Source organism: Penaeus vannamei, chromosome 36, assembly GCF_042767895.1.
Source record: "Penaeus vannamei isolate JL-2024 chromosome 36, ASM4276789v1, whole genome shotgun sequence".
Classification (NCBI taxonomy): domain Eukaryota; kingdom Metazoa; phylum Arthropoda; class Malacostraca; order Decapoda; family Penaeidae; genus Penaeus; species Penaeus vannamei.
This window is the reverse complement of record NC_091584.1, coordinates 20,023,043-20,040,740: the sequence shown is the minus strand read 5'-3', so window position 1 is coordinate 20,040,740 and position 17,698 is coordinate 20,023,043. Positions and strand designations below refer to the sequence as shown.

Here is a 17,698-nt window from a genome sequence, read left to right as displayed (position 1 = left end):
CTTTGATAATGATTGACAAAATATGTAAGGAACACCGTTATAAGATTCTTAGTCATGGTGATTAATTGATTAATAAGGGGTAAAAATGATACTGTGCTGCATTCTTGTAGCAAATTTGTTTTGCTGTTTCAATAGCTATTTATGACGGGATGGATACTTTTAACTACTTTTTACTTTTTTGTCTCTTTTTCTTTATTTTGCTCTTTCTTTATAATTGGGCTTCAAGTAAATTAGCTATGCTCAATAATTTTATCTCATTTACAAGAAAAGAATTTAGTATTTTTAAAAATCACTAGAAATACACAAATATTTCATCAGTACAAAACATAACTTTTATTCATTATTTACTTGTTAATCTAGTAATCTGCCCCTACTTTTGATATATTATTATAGCAGGGTATTATATTGGGTCAATCTTAAATATGTTTCAGATGGAAATATAACCATTTTGATGATAGCTATATGATTATTCAGACTTTGTTCTGAATGATGTTTCGAGACTCCTCAAATTCAAGACTGTCAATGATTTGCAACAATTGTGCAGCAGGCACTGCTGTGGCATTGATGCTTAGGCAATGGGAATTTTATTTTATTGATTATCTTGACTAATATCATATTATACTGTATGTATGTATATAGTTGTATAGATATTTTTATGTACACACATATATAGGCCTATAATATCTGCTTCAGGCAACTGAAATTAATCTCAAATAGCTTTGGACTCTCTCAATGTGTGTTATATTTTGGGACAGACATGAAGCAAATTTCATTTGCAGAGAATATTTTGAGTTTATATGGAATCCAAGAAAAAATTAACTGAACTTTCATGGACACTGCTCCTCTCCTCTCGTTCTGAACTACTACTGCTTAATTTTTTAAATTGCTAGTCTTAGTCATAGATACTGTGAATTAGATAAACAAATTCTTCACTTTATGTAAAATGACTTTTGTTTCTTTGTCAATATCTGTAAAACCATCTTATTTAAGAGATCTTTTAGATTTGTGACACTTCTTTGATATTTTTCCTTATTACTATATTATACTGACTCCCATATTGAAACTATTTTCTACATTCACAACTAATATATTTCACCATCAGTTGACTAACACTCACACATGGCACTTTTTCCTCTACTGTAGCTTCATTGTCCAGATATGCCATTTTCAAAATATTAAATACCTGGGGATCATTAAAATCAGCTGGATCAGGAATTAAAAATCCCCATACTAGCAACTGCTTCTTCACCCCAAGTATTATATACTTTCACCATTTTCAACTTTGTGCACCACAAAAGCTAGACTGTAGAACCACACTGTGGTAATTCACTGGATGTCCGATTCTGTTATTTATTCTTGGGTAATTATACTACCATTACCAAGCATTGCTATTGGACATAAAGTTGTAGCTGATAATTGATTATGGATTTACCTTCACTTTCTTCAAACTACTTTTTATACTTGATTATTATTTTATTTGTTCTTTATGATCATTATCCTAGGGTGTAAGATTCCATGTTAGTACCTCTCCTTTCTCTCCCATCAAACAAGATTGGGGATACGTTGGTAACTGGTAGTGTTTATTTATTTGGGTGTCTTATATGTGGGACACCCATCATTAGTGGGTTAAAGAATATATGTCATGAAACACGAAACTAAAGTGAAACGAAAGAAGTCCATAGCTCCATGTTGAGAAGTACTATGCACAGTGTTATTGAAGCAAGAGGCATGTGGGGTCTATTACAGTGTTGCTTTTCGCAGTTCATATACTATTCCAGGCTGGGCACTCAAACACAAGTCAGGTCCAAGACAAAGACAAGGCCAGTTGAACTAAACCTCTAGTGGTTGTGTCCCCCATGCATGAACAAGCTGGGTAGCTTGGACTTCATTTTGACAACAAGCCTATTTGGGCCAATGTATGTCATCTTGCAACAAAGAAATAACCTACTTATACATATTTACATTGCAATTCCTACCTCTAAAGTGCAATAAGGAGTCATATCAATAGATGTTTTAAAAAAAATACAATAGAATAAAAAAAATGATACCGAATTTATGACAATAAAAAAAGAAAGTGAATGAACATCAAAGAATTCCTACAGAAACTGCAGAGGCTTTTCGAAAATTAGAACTAGTTTCCTGAGAAAAAACAAATAATTTTATTGTGATATTCAAAAATTTGTTAATCCATTTATGATGGCTGTTCCACATATGAGATACCTGGAAAAGTAAACATTGCTGGGTGTCCCGCCGATGTGACGCAAGATCAGAGCTCACGCTCTGATTTTGTCGTCTGTGGCGGTCAGGTTGCCACGCGCCATTTTTGAAGCTGCTGGAAAATGTTATTTTTGGCTTATAAATTTAATGTTGCTAGTGGGTTAAATATAAAACAGAAGCGTATTTTGAAAAACAAAAAGATACATTCAAAAATTTAATTGGTTAACAATACAGAAATTGGAAAAAATAAAAAATTTAAAACAAGCAAATAAAAAGTTGGATATTTTAAGTTCATTTCTTGTATTTTTTAATTTATGAATCATTTCCATTTCATTACCATAGAAACTGCTATCGTTTCTCTTTCAAATGCTTTTTGTGGTATAAAGATATAATCATGAGTTTCTTGATTTATATATACGAACAAATACATGACTCCCAAGAAAAGTCGCAAATCCAGACCCATGACAACATGGCCGTTGTATAAAATCAGTTGTTTCTTGTATTATACCTCTTTTATTAAGGTTTTCTTAATGTACATCTGTTTACTTGTGTATACACATATAAATTAACGTAAAGATATATGTATTTGCACATTAGATCAGCAGTGACTTATTTAATTTATTAATTTTCTGTTTATTCCAGTCTACTCTTCTTCCGTATTGTTTAACCACATAATTCCGCTTCAAAACAGACAATAAACCTTTAGTCATGAGCAGAGTACTTGTTATGGAGGAACAAAGAATTGTCTTTTGTTCATGAGAAATAACCATTCAGAAAACGTTAATATATCAAAGATATTTTGAAATACAAATAGCTTTTATGCATTTGTCATGTACACTTCGTCTTGTGTTGTAACAATAGGTATTAGATATTTGTAGGCCTATCTTTGGAGTTTACACAAATATCTTTTATCATAAGCTATCTTTACATTTACTTTCTTTGTAAAATGGAATTATAATATACAATAATGTTAAATTAATTATTAAAATTCAAATGGAAACTCAAATGTAAAAATATTGCAATCAGAAAAGTATTGTAGTGGCGACGCTTGTAGCTCTGTTGGCTGGGTCCCTCTAAGACGGCTATTGACACGGGTGAGCACCCAGCCCGAGTAAATATCTGTTTGTTGCAAGTGTATTTTTAGAGGTACAGACTTATAACTGCTCATATCAAAATCCAATTATACCTATTTTATTTTATGGAAAAAAAAATGTTGAAAAGTATTGTGACGATTTTTCACTTTAGGAAGAAACTGTTATTATAAGACACTTTTATCTTCCTGGGATCCATTTCAATAGGTAATGTCATAATACAATGAATCTTATTCGCTCCTGTAAAGCGAGAGTGCGGAAGGGTGAAAATTACTTACACAGCAGCAAGGAGACTCGGGGTTATCGCCACGCACACAGCCTAAATTTTTGGTTTGCAGGAGTTTATATTCACGGGGGTAATTCTATACTTGTATACGAATATGAAACTGATCAGAACTCATTTTCGACCACTGTTTTTTTGGCACTCCTCAGAGGTTGTTTTAATTTAGTTTATTGTCATATTATGAAGAACTAGAATTATGTAGATTTCTTCCCCATGTTATTTATAAGTTGTTCATTATGTAAGGTAGTTTGTATACATATGCTACCTTACAACAGGACTGCAGAATTCTGTATATAGGATTGTATTATACCTTTGGTATAATTTGCCAGTAATGAGTTTCATACAGTTGATTATGAAAAGGAAGACTTTTCTCACTCTCTAAGGTTTTTCTTTATATGTGTGCGCTTCTCGGCAAGACTACCACTGGTGTCTCCTTTATGCAGTCCACTTAATACAGGGAATTTACATATCATTCAGGATTATCACATCTATGGTTTCTACATGTCATCTTGAATATATTGCCCATGAATTTCTTGGATGGCATTACACCTTCAGTAGAATGTTGCTTGCCAGTAATGGGTTTCGAAAAGTTGTTTATGATAAGGGGAGACTGGCTCATTGCTCATTACATGGATTCAGACAGTGAACATAGGGAGAGCTACAGTGTTGCCATTATAAGTCTGTAATTTATCTTATCATAGGCTTTATTTTTCCATGATTATTTATCATCCAAATTGAATTTATGATTTATCATTTTACATATAAATGTTTCTCATTTTTTTATTCTAATTTTTACAATGGAAATGTCAGGCTATGGAGCTTGTGCACGGATGTTATACGCACAAATTAGTTTGCAAATTGACTCTCCTTTTACTTCATTTTCTAAAATAGATTTTTAAGGTCAGGATAAATTTACTACTTGTTTTATAAAGATAAATGTAAAGTCGGTTGGGAAGTATGATAGATAATTGGGAGTGTTATGGTAATTGTAGACACAGGACCTGATGTTTCTCACAAATCAGGGACATTTTGATGTCCACGTCTGAAAAGTTTTTTGAAATTCATTTCAAATTCACTCTTTCATAACATCTCTAACTCAAGCATGTGTGTGTGTTTTTTTTGTGTGTCTGTCTTTTAATACATACTGTTTAAGGATATAGGAAGAGAGTTGTCATATTTCTCATTCTTTTGTGTACATGATGAACAATACAATGAAGGTATGTGGCACTTTCATGCAACCTGCCATAGTTGATTTGAAACCTAATATTTGGAAGTGGTTTATTGAACTTCATGAAAGTTGGAAAGAATGATGTTCTCTTTAGTATTATTTAGGAAATGTACATTTTTTTCTTCTACTTTTTGTTCCCTTTCCTTTTTTATGCCATCAATATCAACATGGCTATTATTAATATTATTGACATTATATATACTACTAGCAATTTGAAATTTTATACTTCTGGAAATCAAGGAAAAGAGTAAACAGGTGAAAAATGTCAGACAAAGGATTGACTCATTGGTAACTAAGTACTTATGGTAACATTTAAGTTTGAATTAAAAAAAAAAAAAAAAAAAAAAATCACAGTGGGTGTGGCATGTATACATGCCATCCCCTGCAGTGTGAATGTATGTATTTAGTATATGCATTAGGATATTCATATGTTGTGATTTGGAAACCATTCTGTTTACCTATGCAGCTAATTTGTAGTTTTTTGACATCTCTAACTTATTCGCAAGCTGTTCCTAGGAATTAAATGACAGATTTGCTAGTTCCCTGTTTAAGTACACTGTATTGATTTTCTATAACTTTCTTTGCATTACCAAAAGTAAGAAAATATTGAATATTTGGGTAAACATTTGCCCACTATATCTCCTCACTGCTGCATGTAGATGAAATTGAACTTGTAGTGCAACTGCAGTGTAACTAAATTTGCTCTGATATCACTGAGAAATTTACACTTACACTCAGTATTTTCCTTGGGAAATATTGCCATCCACAACCATTGAGCTTGGACTCAACTCATTTCAATGTAACATTGCCTGTTAACTTATGATTTTAGTGAAATTCAATTTTTTCCAGCTTTTGTGTTTAACAGAATTACATTTGGCCTTTTCCTGTCCTTTCTTTCTTTTGTTCTTTTTCTTTTTCTCTTTATTTACATTGCTATTTTCATAGTTTGGCAGAAAGGAAGAGAGAAAAGGAGGAAATAAGTAAACACAAAGCCCAAGTATAAATATTCTATAATACCATCACTTCATGGTCACCTACAACTGCTATTACTACTTGCATCAAATTATATAATGCTCTACAAAAAGATCTCGAAATATTTTATCATATGGAGTTTAGTTGACATTTGGTGCTTCCTTGTTAATTGTTTTGTAAATAAATTGAAAATTCATAGATTGGATATCAGGTACTAACTTGTATAGCATGTGATCTAGGAATTTATAATTGATAATGCTTACACTGTAATTATTTGCTTGTCACCTTTCATCTCCTCTATAATAAGATATTCTTAACCCCTTAATTTTAGAAGTTAAATGTAATTCTTATATCATGCCCCCCCCCCCCCCTCTCTCTCTCTCTCTCTCTCTCTCTGTCTCTCTCTCTCTCTCTCTCTCTCTCGCTCTCTCTCTCTCTCTCTCTCTCTCTCTCTCTCTCTCTCTCTCTCTCTCTCTCTCTCTCTCTCTCTGTCTGTCTGTCTGTCTCTGTGTGTGTGTGCGTGCGTGCGTGTGTGCGCACATACTAGCAACGTTATATTTCGAAGCCAAAAATAATGGTTTAAGGCAGCTTCAAAATCAACGTATGGGGGTGGCCCGGAATCAGAGTGCAAGCTCCGATCCAGCATCACACCAACAGGATGCCCAGCAGTGTTTATTTTTCTGTATGTTGCATATGTATGACACCCGTCCTAAATGGGTTAATGGTCCTGTCCATTCTAAGAACATTCATATTCCCCTGCTATACAGTACTTTTTCTTTCTTTCTCTTTTTCAGTTTACATCCACAGTAATAGATAATGGTAATTTTTAGATGTGTTTCCCCCTTTCCCTGTGATTTTTCCTTAACCAGTAATTCAGTAACCAACTGGCTATCAACACAGCCATTGTTTACATGCACCGCTTCTACATGTATCATCCGTTCACCCGTTTTCACCGCAACTCCATCGCACCGGCTGCCCTCTTCCTCGCTGCCAAAGTCGAGGAGCAACCCAGAAAGCTGGAACATGTCATCAAAGTGGCTTATCACTGCCTGTTCCGTGACCAACCGCCTCTGGACACACAGTCTGAGGTGAGTGGATTTAGAAAAATATGTTTGTAATTTTTTCCAGGTTTGTAGCATCTAGAGATGGAAGGCGGTAAGTGAGAGAAGTTGCTGCTAAGAATGAGCTTGTATTTGTCCAAGTTACCAGCTATGTATATGAATTACATTAGAATCATTTGCTTTCATGAACTATAAGTTAGATGTTCCTGTAGAAGTTCAGAAAACCATAGCTCTCATCTTCATCATTGGGACTGACACCGATTGAGGGTGGGGAGGGTATTGCTTCATTCACCATAACTGCTGTCATGAATGATTAAGAACTGCATGAATATAAGACAAATATATTTGGGTTTATCAGGCAGTAAAAGGCAGGTTGGAAAAATATCTGCAGACTTATCCCATATATTTTTCTTTGCCTCCTGCCCTGCCTTACTATCCTTTCATTCTGTTAAATTATTGACCATTCCTATTTCTTTTCCTCTTCAACTCATACAGGCATATTTGGAAAGAGCACAGGAGCTGGTCGTGAATGAGAACATTTTGCTACAGACCCTGGGCTTTGATGTTGCCATAGACCATCCACACACACACGTGGTCAAGTGCTGCCAACTCGTCCGCGGTGAGTACTTCAAAAACAAATTAGGTAGGACCACAGCGGCACACGTAGACCCTGTTAACCTCAGTGGAATCTCTCAGAGATAGTTTTTCATGACTGGTGCTTAATATGGGGTCTAGTGTGTACGTGCTATTTTCTGTTTTGAGTCTGTTCACATGCACAGTATTTCTTTATTGTGTATTACTATTGTTAGATGTGATTATAGAGTTGTCATTTTGATATCAGAGATGAAAGTGTTCATGAATATTTTCTTGTGAATTTGGGTTTGTTCTTATTGTATATATTACATTAAGAGTACGCCTTTAATGAGTTGATGCACAAAATGGTCAATCAGTACAGAGTACGAAGTTTTCATGACGAGGTAGATCCTTATATCTGCTTCACATGAATGTTCTTGAAGGTTTTGCCTTTGCATTTATTTTAAAAGGTGACTTATTTTGTCTGTTCATTATTGTATGCTTTATGCAATTGGTATTTTGCAATTTATACTAGAATTATGAATTATATATAATAATATATATGAATAATAATTGACCAGTTCATGCAATTGGTATATTGCATTGTATACTGAAATTATGATTTATATTAACATATTTTATACACAGATTATAATCATACATGAACTTTTGATCCATAATTTGTTGGGAGAAACCAGTACTTTAAAAGGAAAGTCCACAGTCCAAAAAGTATCACTAACAACAAGGTTGGATTACCAGCACATATGGATAAAAGATTGTGGTATTAGCTGTTAATGCTAATATTAGAAACTTTTGAAAGATTATCACTATAAACTTATCTTATGGATGCCTGAAATAAGAAAATAGAGATAAGATGTTGATAACATTCTTGTATGATTTTGCAAAGATTTTCAGACTGTTCCTTATATTATAGACATTTATTGCGAAAGAATCACTTTGATTTTGCAAGACCCATGAGAAAACCTGTCAAGTATTTACTGGAAGCATAAGAGAGGTAAGAGTTTCATTCATTAGTGTCAGGTGACTTTGCAGGTCGTGGAGCAAGATACCAGGCTGGTAAGTACCTAGTAGTACATAAATTAGAGAGAAAAAAAAAAAAAGACATCAAGGAGTTGCTGGCAAGGCGACGCATGTTTGCCAGACCTAAGTTGATGATGCAACACTGTTCTAAATCGTTTTGTCTTTTCTTTTCCCGGTGGTTGGCTGCCCTGGTGGGGCGGTCGGCTGCGGGTCACCCACTACCTGGGCTGTGGTGCTCCTCTCCTGGCGTGCGCCCCAACAACAGCCACCAAAGATTTGGCCCAAACCTCGTATTTCATGGCTACCAGCAGGTTATTATCACTGGCTGACTGTTTGTCACTACTGCCAGTAGCAAGTTTCAGTGGGCCTCTCCTGTAGACACTGTCCATTAACGAGGTGGCAGATCACCAGCTGTGCTTCATTGTATCTGCTCCTTCTCTCCATTATAATCATTGTTGATTTTATACCTCTCCCAGTGCAAGGGTCTTTGGGTTCCTCTCCAAACTGTCTCCCTCTCATTCCTTTTTTATTTTATTTAATCCACTTTTTATTATTTGCCCATCCCCTATCAGAGATTTTTTCCTTTCCTAAATGATCAATAAAAAAGGTTGTGATGTTAAATTAGTTTATAACAGTAACAATACCAGTGACCAAAAAAGTAAATGCACTTCAAGCTAAGTAGATAGAAATGGATATCACTTAAAAAAAAAGTATGTAAATGTCACTGTATTTAATTTCTGGTTTAGAAGTTTTTGTTGAGAAAAGAATGGTCCATACTATTTCATCTTTAGATGTGGAACTTTGGTATGGTAGTACTATATATAAAGTATTGAAAGAACAAGCCATCTATGACTGGCTTTGGTTGCAAGTATGATTCCCTAAGTTAATGTGCCATATGTTGTTTATTTTAGTTGCTTTATTTTTTGTAAGAAAGTTGGTTTGAGAGAAAATTCAATAGTGTTATCCCTAGTTACTCCTAGACTGTCAGTGTTTAAACAATTAGCCAGGCATTTTTAAAGAATTACTGTGTGAAGTATGCCAGTATCACAAAGGATGTATGTCAAAGAATAAGAATTAGTGAATGTGCAATAGAGGAAAATCTGACATTCAAACCAAAATTGGGAATGGATGCACAGATTGAACTAGAATCCACAGTGGAAAACTTTGAGCTGTCCTTTGTAGATGTTCATTTCTCCCTTTACTTCCACTCCCATTCTCTCTCAGTCACACACACTCTGCCTCCTCGCTGTAAGTGTTCATGTAGAGTATTGATTAGTTGCATGGCAGAATATGGAGAACTTATCTTGGCAGAAAATGTATCAGACATATTTCAGTGTTAAACAGGCATAAGAGTAGATTTGGGGAGAGTTTTGTTTTTATTTTATTAATCCCTGCAATCTTTGTGTGCTCAACAATGTATCACAAGGAATAGCCAAGAATAAGTAATGTAGCATTTCCTACTCATACCACCAGTGTATTTGACATGCTAATATGTCTGCTTTTGGAAAAATTGCATGATGCCAGATGTAAAGTCAGCATCGCATGACAGTATTTTATGAAATTTAATATGTCTGCTGAAAATGTAGCTCATATTAAGGGAAATTATTGTGTATTTGAAAAAGTGGAGATTGGTCCTATGCATGTTTGTCTTAGAAGAAACAAATATGGAGTATAGTTAAACAGAAAGGTTGATATTCTGCCTTGTGAAAAAGTTGGTTTTATTTTATTGTGTATTTGTAAATTTCTGTACCCACATTGAGATATGTTGATCAGTGTATTGTTAACTCATGTCTTTTTAATGTGCATGCCAATATGATGTCTATATTGATTTTTAACTCCTCTTTTATTTTATATTTATTTTATATCTATGCCCTTTCAGTACTTTAACACACTTTTCTGATGATCCATATACAACACGGAAACATAATGACCTTGCAACATGGAGATGGTAACAACACAGGTAGAGAGGGATAAGCACAGTGTCAAGTATTGGTTCACCTGGACAGACCTTGTGGGAGGAGAACAAGGAAAGAGGGAAAGGAAGGGCCCACTGTACCTTGCTCCTGGTGGCACTGGGCTAGCTAGTGCTCCGCTCCTCTCTCTGTCTTTCTCTCTGTCTCTCTTGCGCTCCCTCTTGCTCTGCCCCATGTTGTGCAAGCAACAGAAGGCTACTCTCAACTATTGGGCACAATAGATGTGGGTGTTCCTTTTGTTATCTTTTTATTTACATTTTGTTTTTTGTTTTTGTTTTTTATCTTAAAATTAAATTCAGAGAGAGTGGATGTGCAGCTGCCCTATGGCTGATGAGTATTCAACAGTGCAAAGGCCTGCTCACTGCTTGTTTCCCCTTGCAGTGTGAGCTTAAAGCCTAGCGGGAATCATTGCTGAAGTGCTTGCTTGCCTTACCCATGCAAAGACCCTGTAGTTTAGGACAAGAGTGGGATGGTCGAGAAAAAGAGTTATTAGGAAAATTAAAGTCTGTGCTTGTCTTTCTTTTTTGTAAATGCATGAGCCAAATGAGGCATTGCCATATCATTAAGATAATTTCATTCAGAAATTGATCATTAGCTAGCCATAAATGGTGGTTTTAGGGGGATATACAAATATTTATCGGATAGAATTCAAAATTCCTTTACTTTGACAACAGTAAGGTTAAACTAAAATGGTCTTTATTTAAATTTACACCATTGCCTGTTAAGTCTTTTATTGATAATATTTGATGCTATCATTTTCAAGTGTACAATGCATAACAAGTGTAGGGTCAATTATAAAAACAGGTGAAAATTTTGCATGGGTATCGTGCTCAGAGTGGAAAGCCTTCTAATGGTTCCCATTAAAACGAATGCTCATATGTCAGTGCGAGAGTGTGGGTACAAGTCCCAAAGGGCTGGAGGGTCATTGGAGGTCAGGTTACATGTGAATATTTACCTCAATGTCAAATTCTGGTCAACTCTATATACACCTCTTTTCTTCTAGGTTTGTCACGCATAATGTGGCGTGAGGATGAAATTTTTTGCCTGTTGTTGTTGCTACCTTGACACACCTCTGGTTGCAGGACCTCTTCTCTCAGCTACTGGACTTTTGGGGATAACAAAGATTGCTCATATAAAGTCAAGACAGCTCATGGGCCTAATTTTTATCTTTTATTGTGTACTGCCTCTGCTGCCACTGATTGCTGGCTTTCTCTCTCTCCCACAGTCTTCACATGACCACGATGTGTCTACAGTACAAACCCACAGTGGTGGCATGTGTATGTATATACATAGTGTGCACTTGGAGCCATTATGAGGTAATTAAAAGGTCTTGTGTTTTTTAAGTGGAACAAGCACTGATAGGAAGTAATTGACTGTTCCATTATGTGTATGAATTGGAAAGAAAATGCCATTGCTTGTGATTTCCTTTCATGTAAAGGATTAATATTTAAATTTCTTTTAAACTGGAGTACACCAGCATCATTTGATGCTTTATTTAATTATTTTTACCTTTGTATCATTACATACAAAGGTTACTCACGAGTCTTAGGTAATACTAGACTATCAGTGGTGGACATCAACTCCATTCCAATGCCCTTTTCCCCTTTCCAGATCCAGCGGGCGACAGAAGGCAAGGATTGGTTCTGGTATGTAGACAAGTCGGTGACGCTAGAGCTCCTGGAGACCCTGACAGCCGAGTTCCTGGCCATTCTGGACAAGTGCCCCAACCGGCTGAAGAAGATCATGAACTCCTCCCAGCACACAGACGACCGGAGCAAGAGCAGTCAGGGCGGTTCATCATCCTCATCACTCTCGTCTTCACGGGCTGTAACGGGAGGTTCATCATCATCTGTCCCGTCATCCAGGAGTCATGATCATAACTCTCATAATAAATCAGGTCAGTCTCTCTTATCTTTCTTAGCTTTAAGCAGGGATATTAAGATAAAATTTCCCTTTCTTCACTTAGTGCTGAACCACAGAGCAGATTTAAGGACATTTGTAGGTCCTGTGTTATGATGAGATTAGTGATGATCATAGAATCCTAAGTTAAAATTTATAGTGTAGAACATCTATTTATTCTTAGGACAGGGGTATGACAGTTTCATTTTCTTCAGCTTTTTGTGATTATTGTTATAATGATTCTAATGCTGTTCAGTTTTCAGTAGGAAGAAAATATCTGTTAGACAGTAGAGCTGGCCAAATTTTTTGTCAGTGAACCACTTTGTGAAAACCATCTTATTGCTGTATATAGAAATGTTAAAATAGTTAGATGTGATATTTTTAGCTTGTTATATTTAGTGTTGGATGATGATGTATACCATTTTATAGTTATTCAGAAGTTAGTGTAAATTTCTGCCATATCTGATAGAAAGCTGCACTAGGATGAACTGACGTATACACAAAGATAACATATTAAAGGCACTTGATACAGGTAATCATGATTAACTAGATACAGATATTTTTAATTTCTTGCCTAAATTATTAAGGGGAGGGGGGGGGGGTGGAATAGATAGATATACATGTTGTTCATAATGTGCTCATGTAAAATCTTGCTCAGTTTGTTTATATACATTTTGTTGTATATTTCCTCTGTATGCAGTATCTTGTGATTCTGAAAACTCTTATAGTCTTTCAGACAATTGAAGCATAGTGTAGCATTTATTTAAGAAAAAAAAAAAAGAAAAGATATATGTGTGTGTGTGTGTGTGTGTGTGTGTTTGTGTGCTTGTATATATATATATATGTGTGTGTGTGTGTGTATGTATGTATATGCATATATACACGCTCACACTCACACATACATACATGCATGCATGCATGCATACACATACATAAATATATATTTATATGTGTGTGTGTGTGTGTGTGTGTGTGTGTGTGTGTGATACATATATTTTGTTTTTATTATTATTATTATTATTATTATTATTATTGTTATTGTTATATATACACATGCACACACACACACACACACACACACACACATATACACATATGCATGTGTGTCTACATACGTATATATACTTGTGTGTGTGATTGTATGATTGTACAATGTACTTGTAAGCATTAGTCATAAGTTGAAGCATTGTATTCTCAATGTTTTAAATTTGGGAAGATCAGATTTTAAAAATTGAAGGATGTCTTTTCTATACCACTGTTCCCATTTGTGTTGCAGGCGTCAAAGTGCCACAGTCTCAGCCTCACCAGCACCCTCAGCCCCCAAAGCTGAACCTTAAGGAATATAATGAAAAGCGTGAGAAAGAGCGGCGCGAGCGGGAGAAGATGCGTGACCGGGACGTGGTGGACCCACGAGAGGGCCGGCAGTTCACCCTGGTGTCAACTTCACACTCCTCGCAGTCAGCACCCCCCTCCACTGTTGCCACTATCGCCTCATCGCACTCGCTGCACTCAGTCCTGCCCAGCTCCCGGGGCAAGAGCAGCAAGGGTAGCAGCGGGCGTAGCAGCCACCCTGAGCATGCCAAGGCTTCGGCTGTGCATAGCACCAACCACAAGACACATGGCCATGGCACCACCAACCAGGGATCCCGGGGAGATGCCCAACCCCCCTTGGAGGCGCTGCGGGTGGGCACAGCTGATGCTCGTCAGGACCAGCGGAGAGAAATTAGTGCACGTAGTGATAGTGATCGCTTTGACAAAAGCAACAGGACTAGTAGCAGTGTCGTGGATGGCAGATTGCTTGGACATGAGACAAAACCTAGTGTATCGGACATTAGACAGCATCATGTAGTAGATATTAAGCACTCTAGACAGTCTTTAGATTCCGCAGTGTTAGAAAGAAAAAGTGAAATAAAACATGAACAAAGAATGGCAGAACGTAAACCTCCTGAGCCAAAGTTAGAGCAAGTGAAAGTAAAGACAGATATAAAATCCGAAATAAAGACAGAAATTAAAGAAGAGAAAGCATCAGACACTAAATCCGAAGCAAAGGAGTACAACACAATTTTCCATAATAGTGACATGTCTGATTTTACTCTTAACGACTTTTTGAGTGATAATAATTTCCTGAACTTAAATGATGGGCCCCCAGATGAGCTGTTTGACAATTCCGATAGTGAGACAAAGCCTGATGTTTCAGCCATACTGGAAGACAAGAGCTTGTTACCACAGCCAGCTCACCAGAAGAGCAAGTCCCCTGGTGCGAGTCAGCAGCAGCAGCAGCAGGCTCAGCATCAGCAACATCATACCAGCAGCATCAACACAGCTGGGGTTGTGAGTAATGCCAGTAGCAATGGCGAACAGCGGGTCAGTGACAGTGCCGCAACAGCACCCAACTACCACAATCCTCGATACCATAGTGCCACCAACGGGTCAGTACCTCCTCCACAACCGACTCAGACGACTCCCCAGCACCCCTCTAAGAGCTCCTCTGGCAGCAAGAGGTCGAGAGAGAGCGAGAGACGGAACAGTGAGCGGGGTGAGGCAGAGCTGGTGCCGATGGTCACGAAGCTGGAAGATACCAAGTATCGCACAGCTCTCAGTGACCCGGCGACTCCCATCAAAGTGCGTGCCGAAGCGCAGAACTTGGCCATGGCTAATGCGACCTCAAAACCCACTGCTGCGACGCACAGTGCTCCTGCACCAGCAGTTCCTGAACCTGTACAGAAGAACCCAAGTGAGCACGTGCTGCGCATGAAGCTTCCGCGACCTGATCACCTGAAGGAGTCTCAGCCTGACCCCGCCACTGTCCTCATGGTAGGGGGTGTGGCAGGCACAGAACATAAGAAACACAAGCATGACCATCCTCATCACAAGCACAAGGAGAAGAAGAAGCATAAGCATAAGGACAAGGATAAGCACAAGGATAGAGAACACAAGGAACACAAAGAACACAAGAAGGAGAAAAAGCACAAAAAGCATAAGGACAAGGACAAAGAGCGGGACCGGAGCCGAGGTGGAGAAGATGCCGGCAGCGCTCCCATCAAGATCACCATAGCGAAGGACAAGGTCCTATACACACCAGAGCCAGGCTCGGTGCCCCTGAGGACCCACTCCACCACAGCAACGCCGGTGGCTCCACCCATAAACACCACCAGTGCTAACACAACTCCCAGCATCCCAAAGTTCAAGATCCAAAAGTCTCGCCTCAAGCAAAAGGACTTGTTTGGAGGCACGTCATCCACTTCCCCCGAGAGCAGTCCTGCTGGTGACCTGGCCCGAGACACTCCTACTACCTCTCTAAAGATCAAGATCAGTCGGGACCGCCTTCGACCTGACAAGGAATCGAAGAAAAGGGACCGGGACCGAAGTCCCGGAGACATTCAGGCGGCCAAGGTCCCGCGCAACGGCAGTGAGGCTCGGTCCACCCACGCATCCCCTCAGGTGGGTGCTGGTCACTATAGGCAGCAGGATGTCAGAGGTAATGCTCATCACCGCCAGTATTCCCAACAGCAGCAGCAGGCGCAGCAGCAGCCACCACATCCGCTACTGCCACCACATGCAAAACAAATGCCCGTGCATCTCCAGGGGTCCCAGGCCCAGTACCCCAGAGCCCCTCTCACAGGTGCCCCACCCCCTCCCTCAGCTGGTGTGGTGCCCATGATTCAGCCTGGCCCTTACTCTTACCAGCAGTTCTACCCACAATATTCCATACCCCCACCCAATTTCAGCTACCCTCCCCCGCCATACCACCACCCTCCCCCTCCTGGCCCCCACGGCCCCCCAATGCCGTACATGCAAGCGCCACCACCCGCTTTCATGACTGGGCATCCCCCTCTGCCTCACTCCACAGCTTCATCCAATCCTCCCCTCCCTGCAGAGCCTCCCCCACCCACCCCCCCCCCTCCTCCCCCTGAGTGATAATTTATTGGTTCTCGCCCCTTTCCCCTCTTCCCCTGTTAGTAGCAAATGATATTCTCAATTGATTTTCAATATTTTAGGGAGAGATCTCTATAGAGTATCACAAAAAATGATATGTAGATGCAATAAAGTATGTTGATTTATTAATGTTGTTATAGGATTGTGTTGGCAAGAAGTGCATAGTGCATATAAGATATTTATTTTGCATTAATGACCTATTTGCTTATTTTAGAGTATAATATATATTTCATATATTAGCTGCATTCCATTTTTTTCACACAGATATTAACTCAGGTGTCAATTTATAAACACTTCACAGTGTTGAGATTATTTTTAGTAATATGTATATATGTACACAAACATACACATATATATGTATAACGTCTTTGCTTGTTATTTGTATGTAAGTGTTTATATTTTTATAAATGCATTCTTTTTTTCTGTAGACATCTTCCAAGGTAAATTTAGTCCTCTTATTCATATGTTGTTACACTGGTGTTTCCTTGCATGTTGTGTGCTTCCTTGTTACTTAAACTTGTAGTCTTTGAACTCTCTTTTTTATTGGTTATGTCATGCCTTCAGAATAATAATAATAAAATGAGAAAAAAATCAAACAACTTTACACCTGTAGAAAAGAGAAAAGATATATATATATACATTTGCACATAACATTTCATTAGATTTTTATGTATACTAGTTGTCTCCTGTCTCCTTGAATGTGGAGTACTAATATAAAGCTGTTTTCCTGTGGGTTTCTGAGTGGTGTTTGGATGCTTTGCAGGTACCCATAAAGGACTTGGATCCCAGTAGGTGGAGCTCTCAGAGGCAGTAGTACTGGCAAAACAGTTGTAGGCAACTGACCTGACATGACCTAGCCTCCCTGACCCAACATGAGCTGGTGTTGTGTTAAAAAAAGAAAAAAAAATAGATAAAAAAGTATGAAAATACACAGAGGGATCTTGGCCACAAGGCACAAACATTTTGCTGACAGGCAGTTGTTTTGCACTGTCCATAAATTATTTTATTGATTATCAGTGATTGTTTATATACACATTTTTATGATGATCAGTATGATTATTTCTTACCATCCTCCTTGTTATTATCATTGTTATTATTATTGTAAGGGCTTATAGGTTATTAGAAGTATACATGAACTCTTACTTACCATTGCAAGATCTACCTTAAATGAGTATGCCAATTAACATCTGTTCAAAAGCGAGCCAGTTGGTGAGAGGCGAACGCGAGAGAGTGAGTGGTTTAGCCCAGCTCGTTAGGGGTCAGGTGCAAATGGGGCTGTGCTGGTGGTGGGTGCTGGTGGTTTGGGCACGGCTCACAACACTTACATAGGTGTAGTGTATTTCTGCTGTCTGCTTAGTCGGGTTTGGTCACTATCGCCAGCTCGCACACAGGGAAGTCCTTTGTAACTTTCATGTCTGCACAGT

The 17,698-nt window shown here is 38.1% G+C and overlaps 1 protein-coding gene across 6 annotated transcripts in view; it reads left to right on the top strand.

Moving 5' to 3' along the window:
• LOC113807572 (cyclin-T2) overlaps positions 1–17,205 on the top strand; it is a 20,543-nt gene extending 3,338 nt beyond the window's left edge. The window contains exons 2-8 of one of the 6 annotated variants that reach the window (XM_027358864.2): positions 6,669–6,879; positions 7,348–7,471; positions 8,732–8,777; positions 11,665–11,755; positions 12,051–12,336; positions 13,615–15,779; positions 17,038–17,205. In XM_027358864.2, the coding sequence (XP_027214665.2) occupies positions 6,669–6,879; positions 7,348–7,471; positions 8,732–8,777; positions 11,665–11,755; positions 12,051–12,336; positions 13,615–15,779; positions 17,038–17,088 (2,974 nt within the window). In that variant the 3' untranslated portion in view covers positions 17,089–17,205. Of the gene's footprint in view, positions 1–6,668; positions 6,880–7,347; positions 7,496–8,731; positions 8,778–11,664; positions 11,756–12,050; positions 12,337–13,614; positions 16,806–17,037 lie in introns of those variants that run through there. The other 5 variants (XM_027358863.2, XM_070114553.1, XM_027358861.2 and 2 more) reach the window with 5 other exon arrangements.
• The last annotated feature ends 493 nt before the right edge of the window (positions 17,206–17,698 follow it).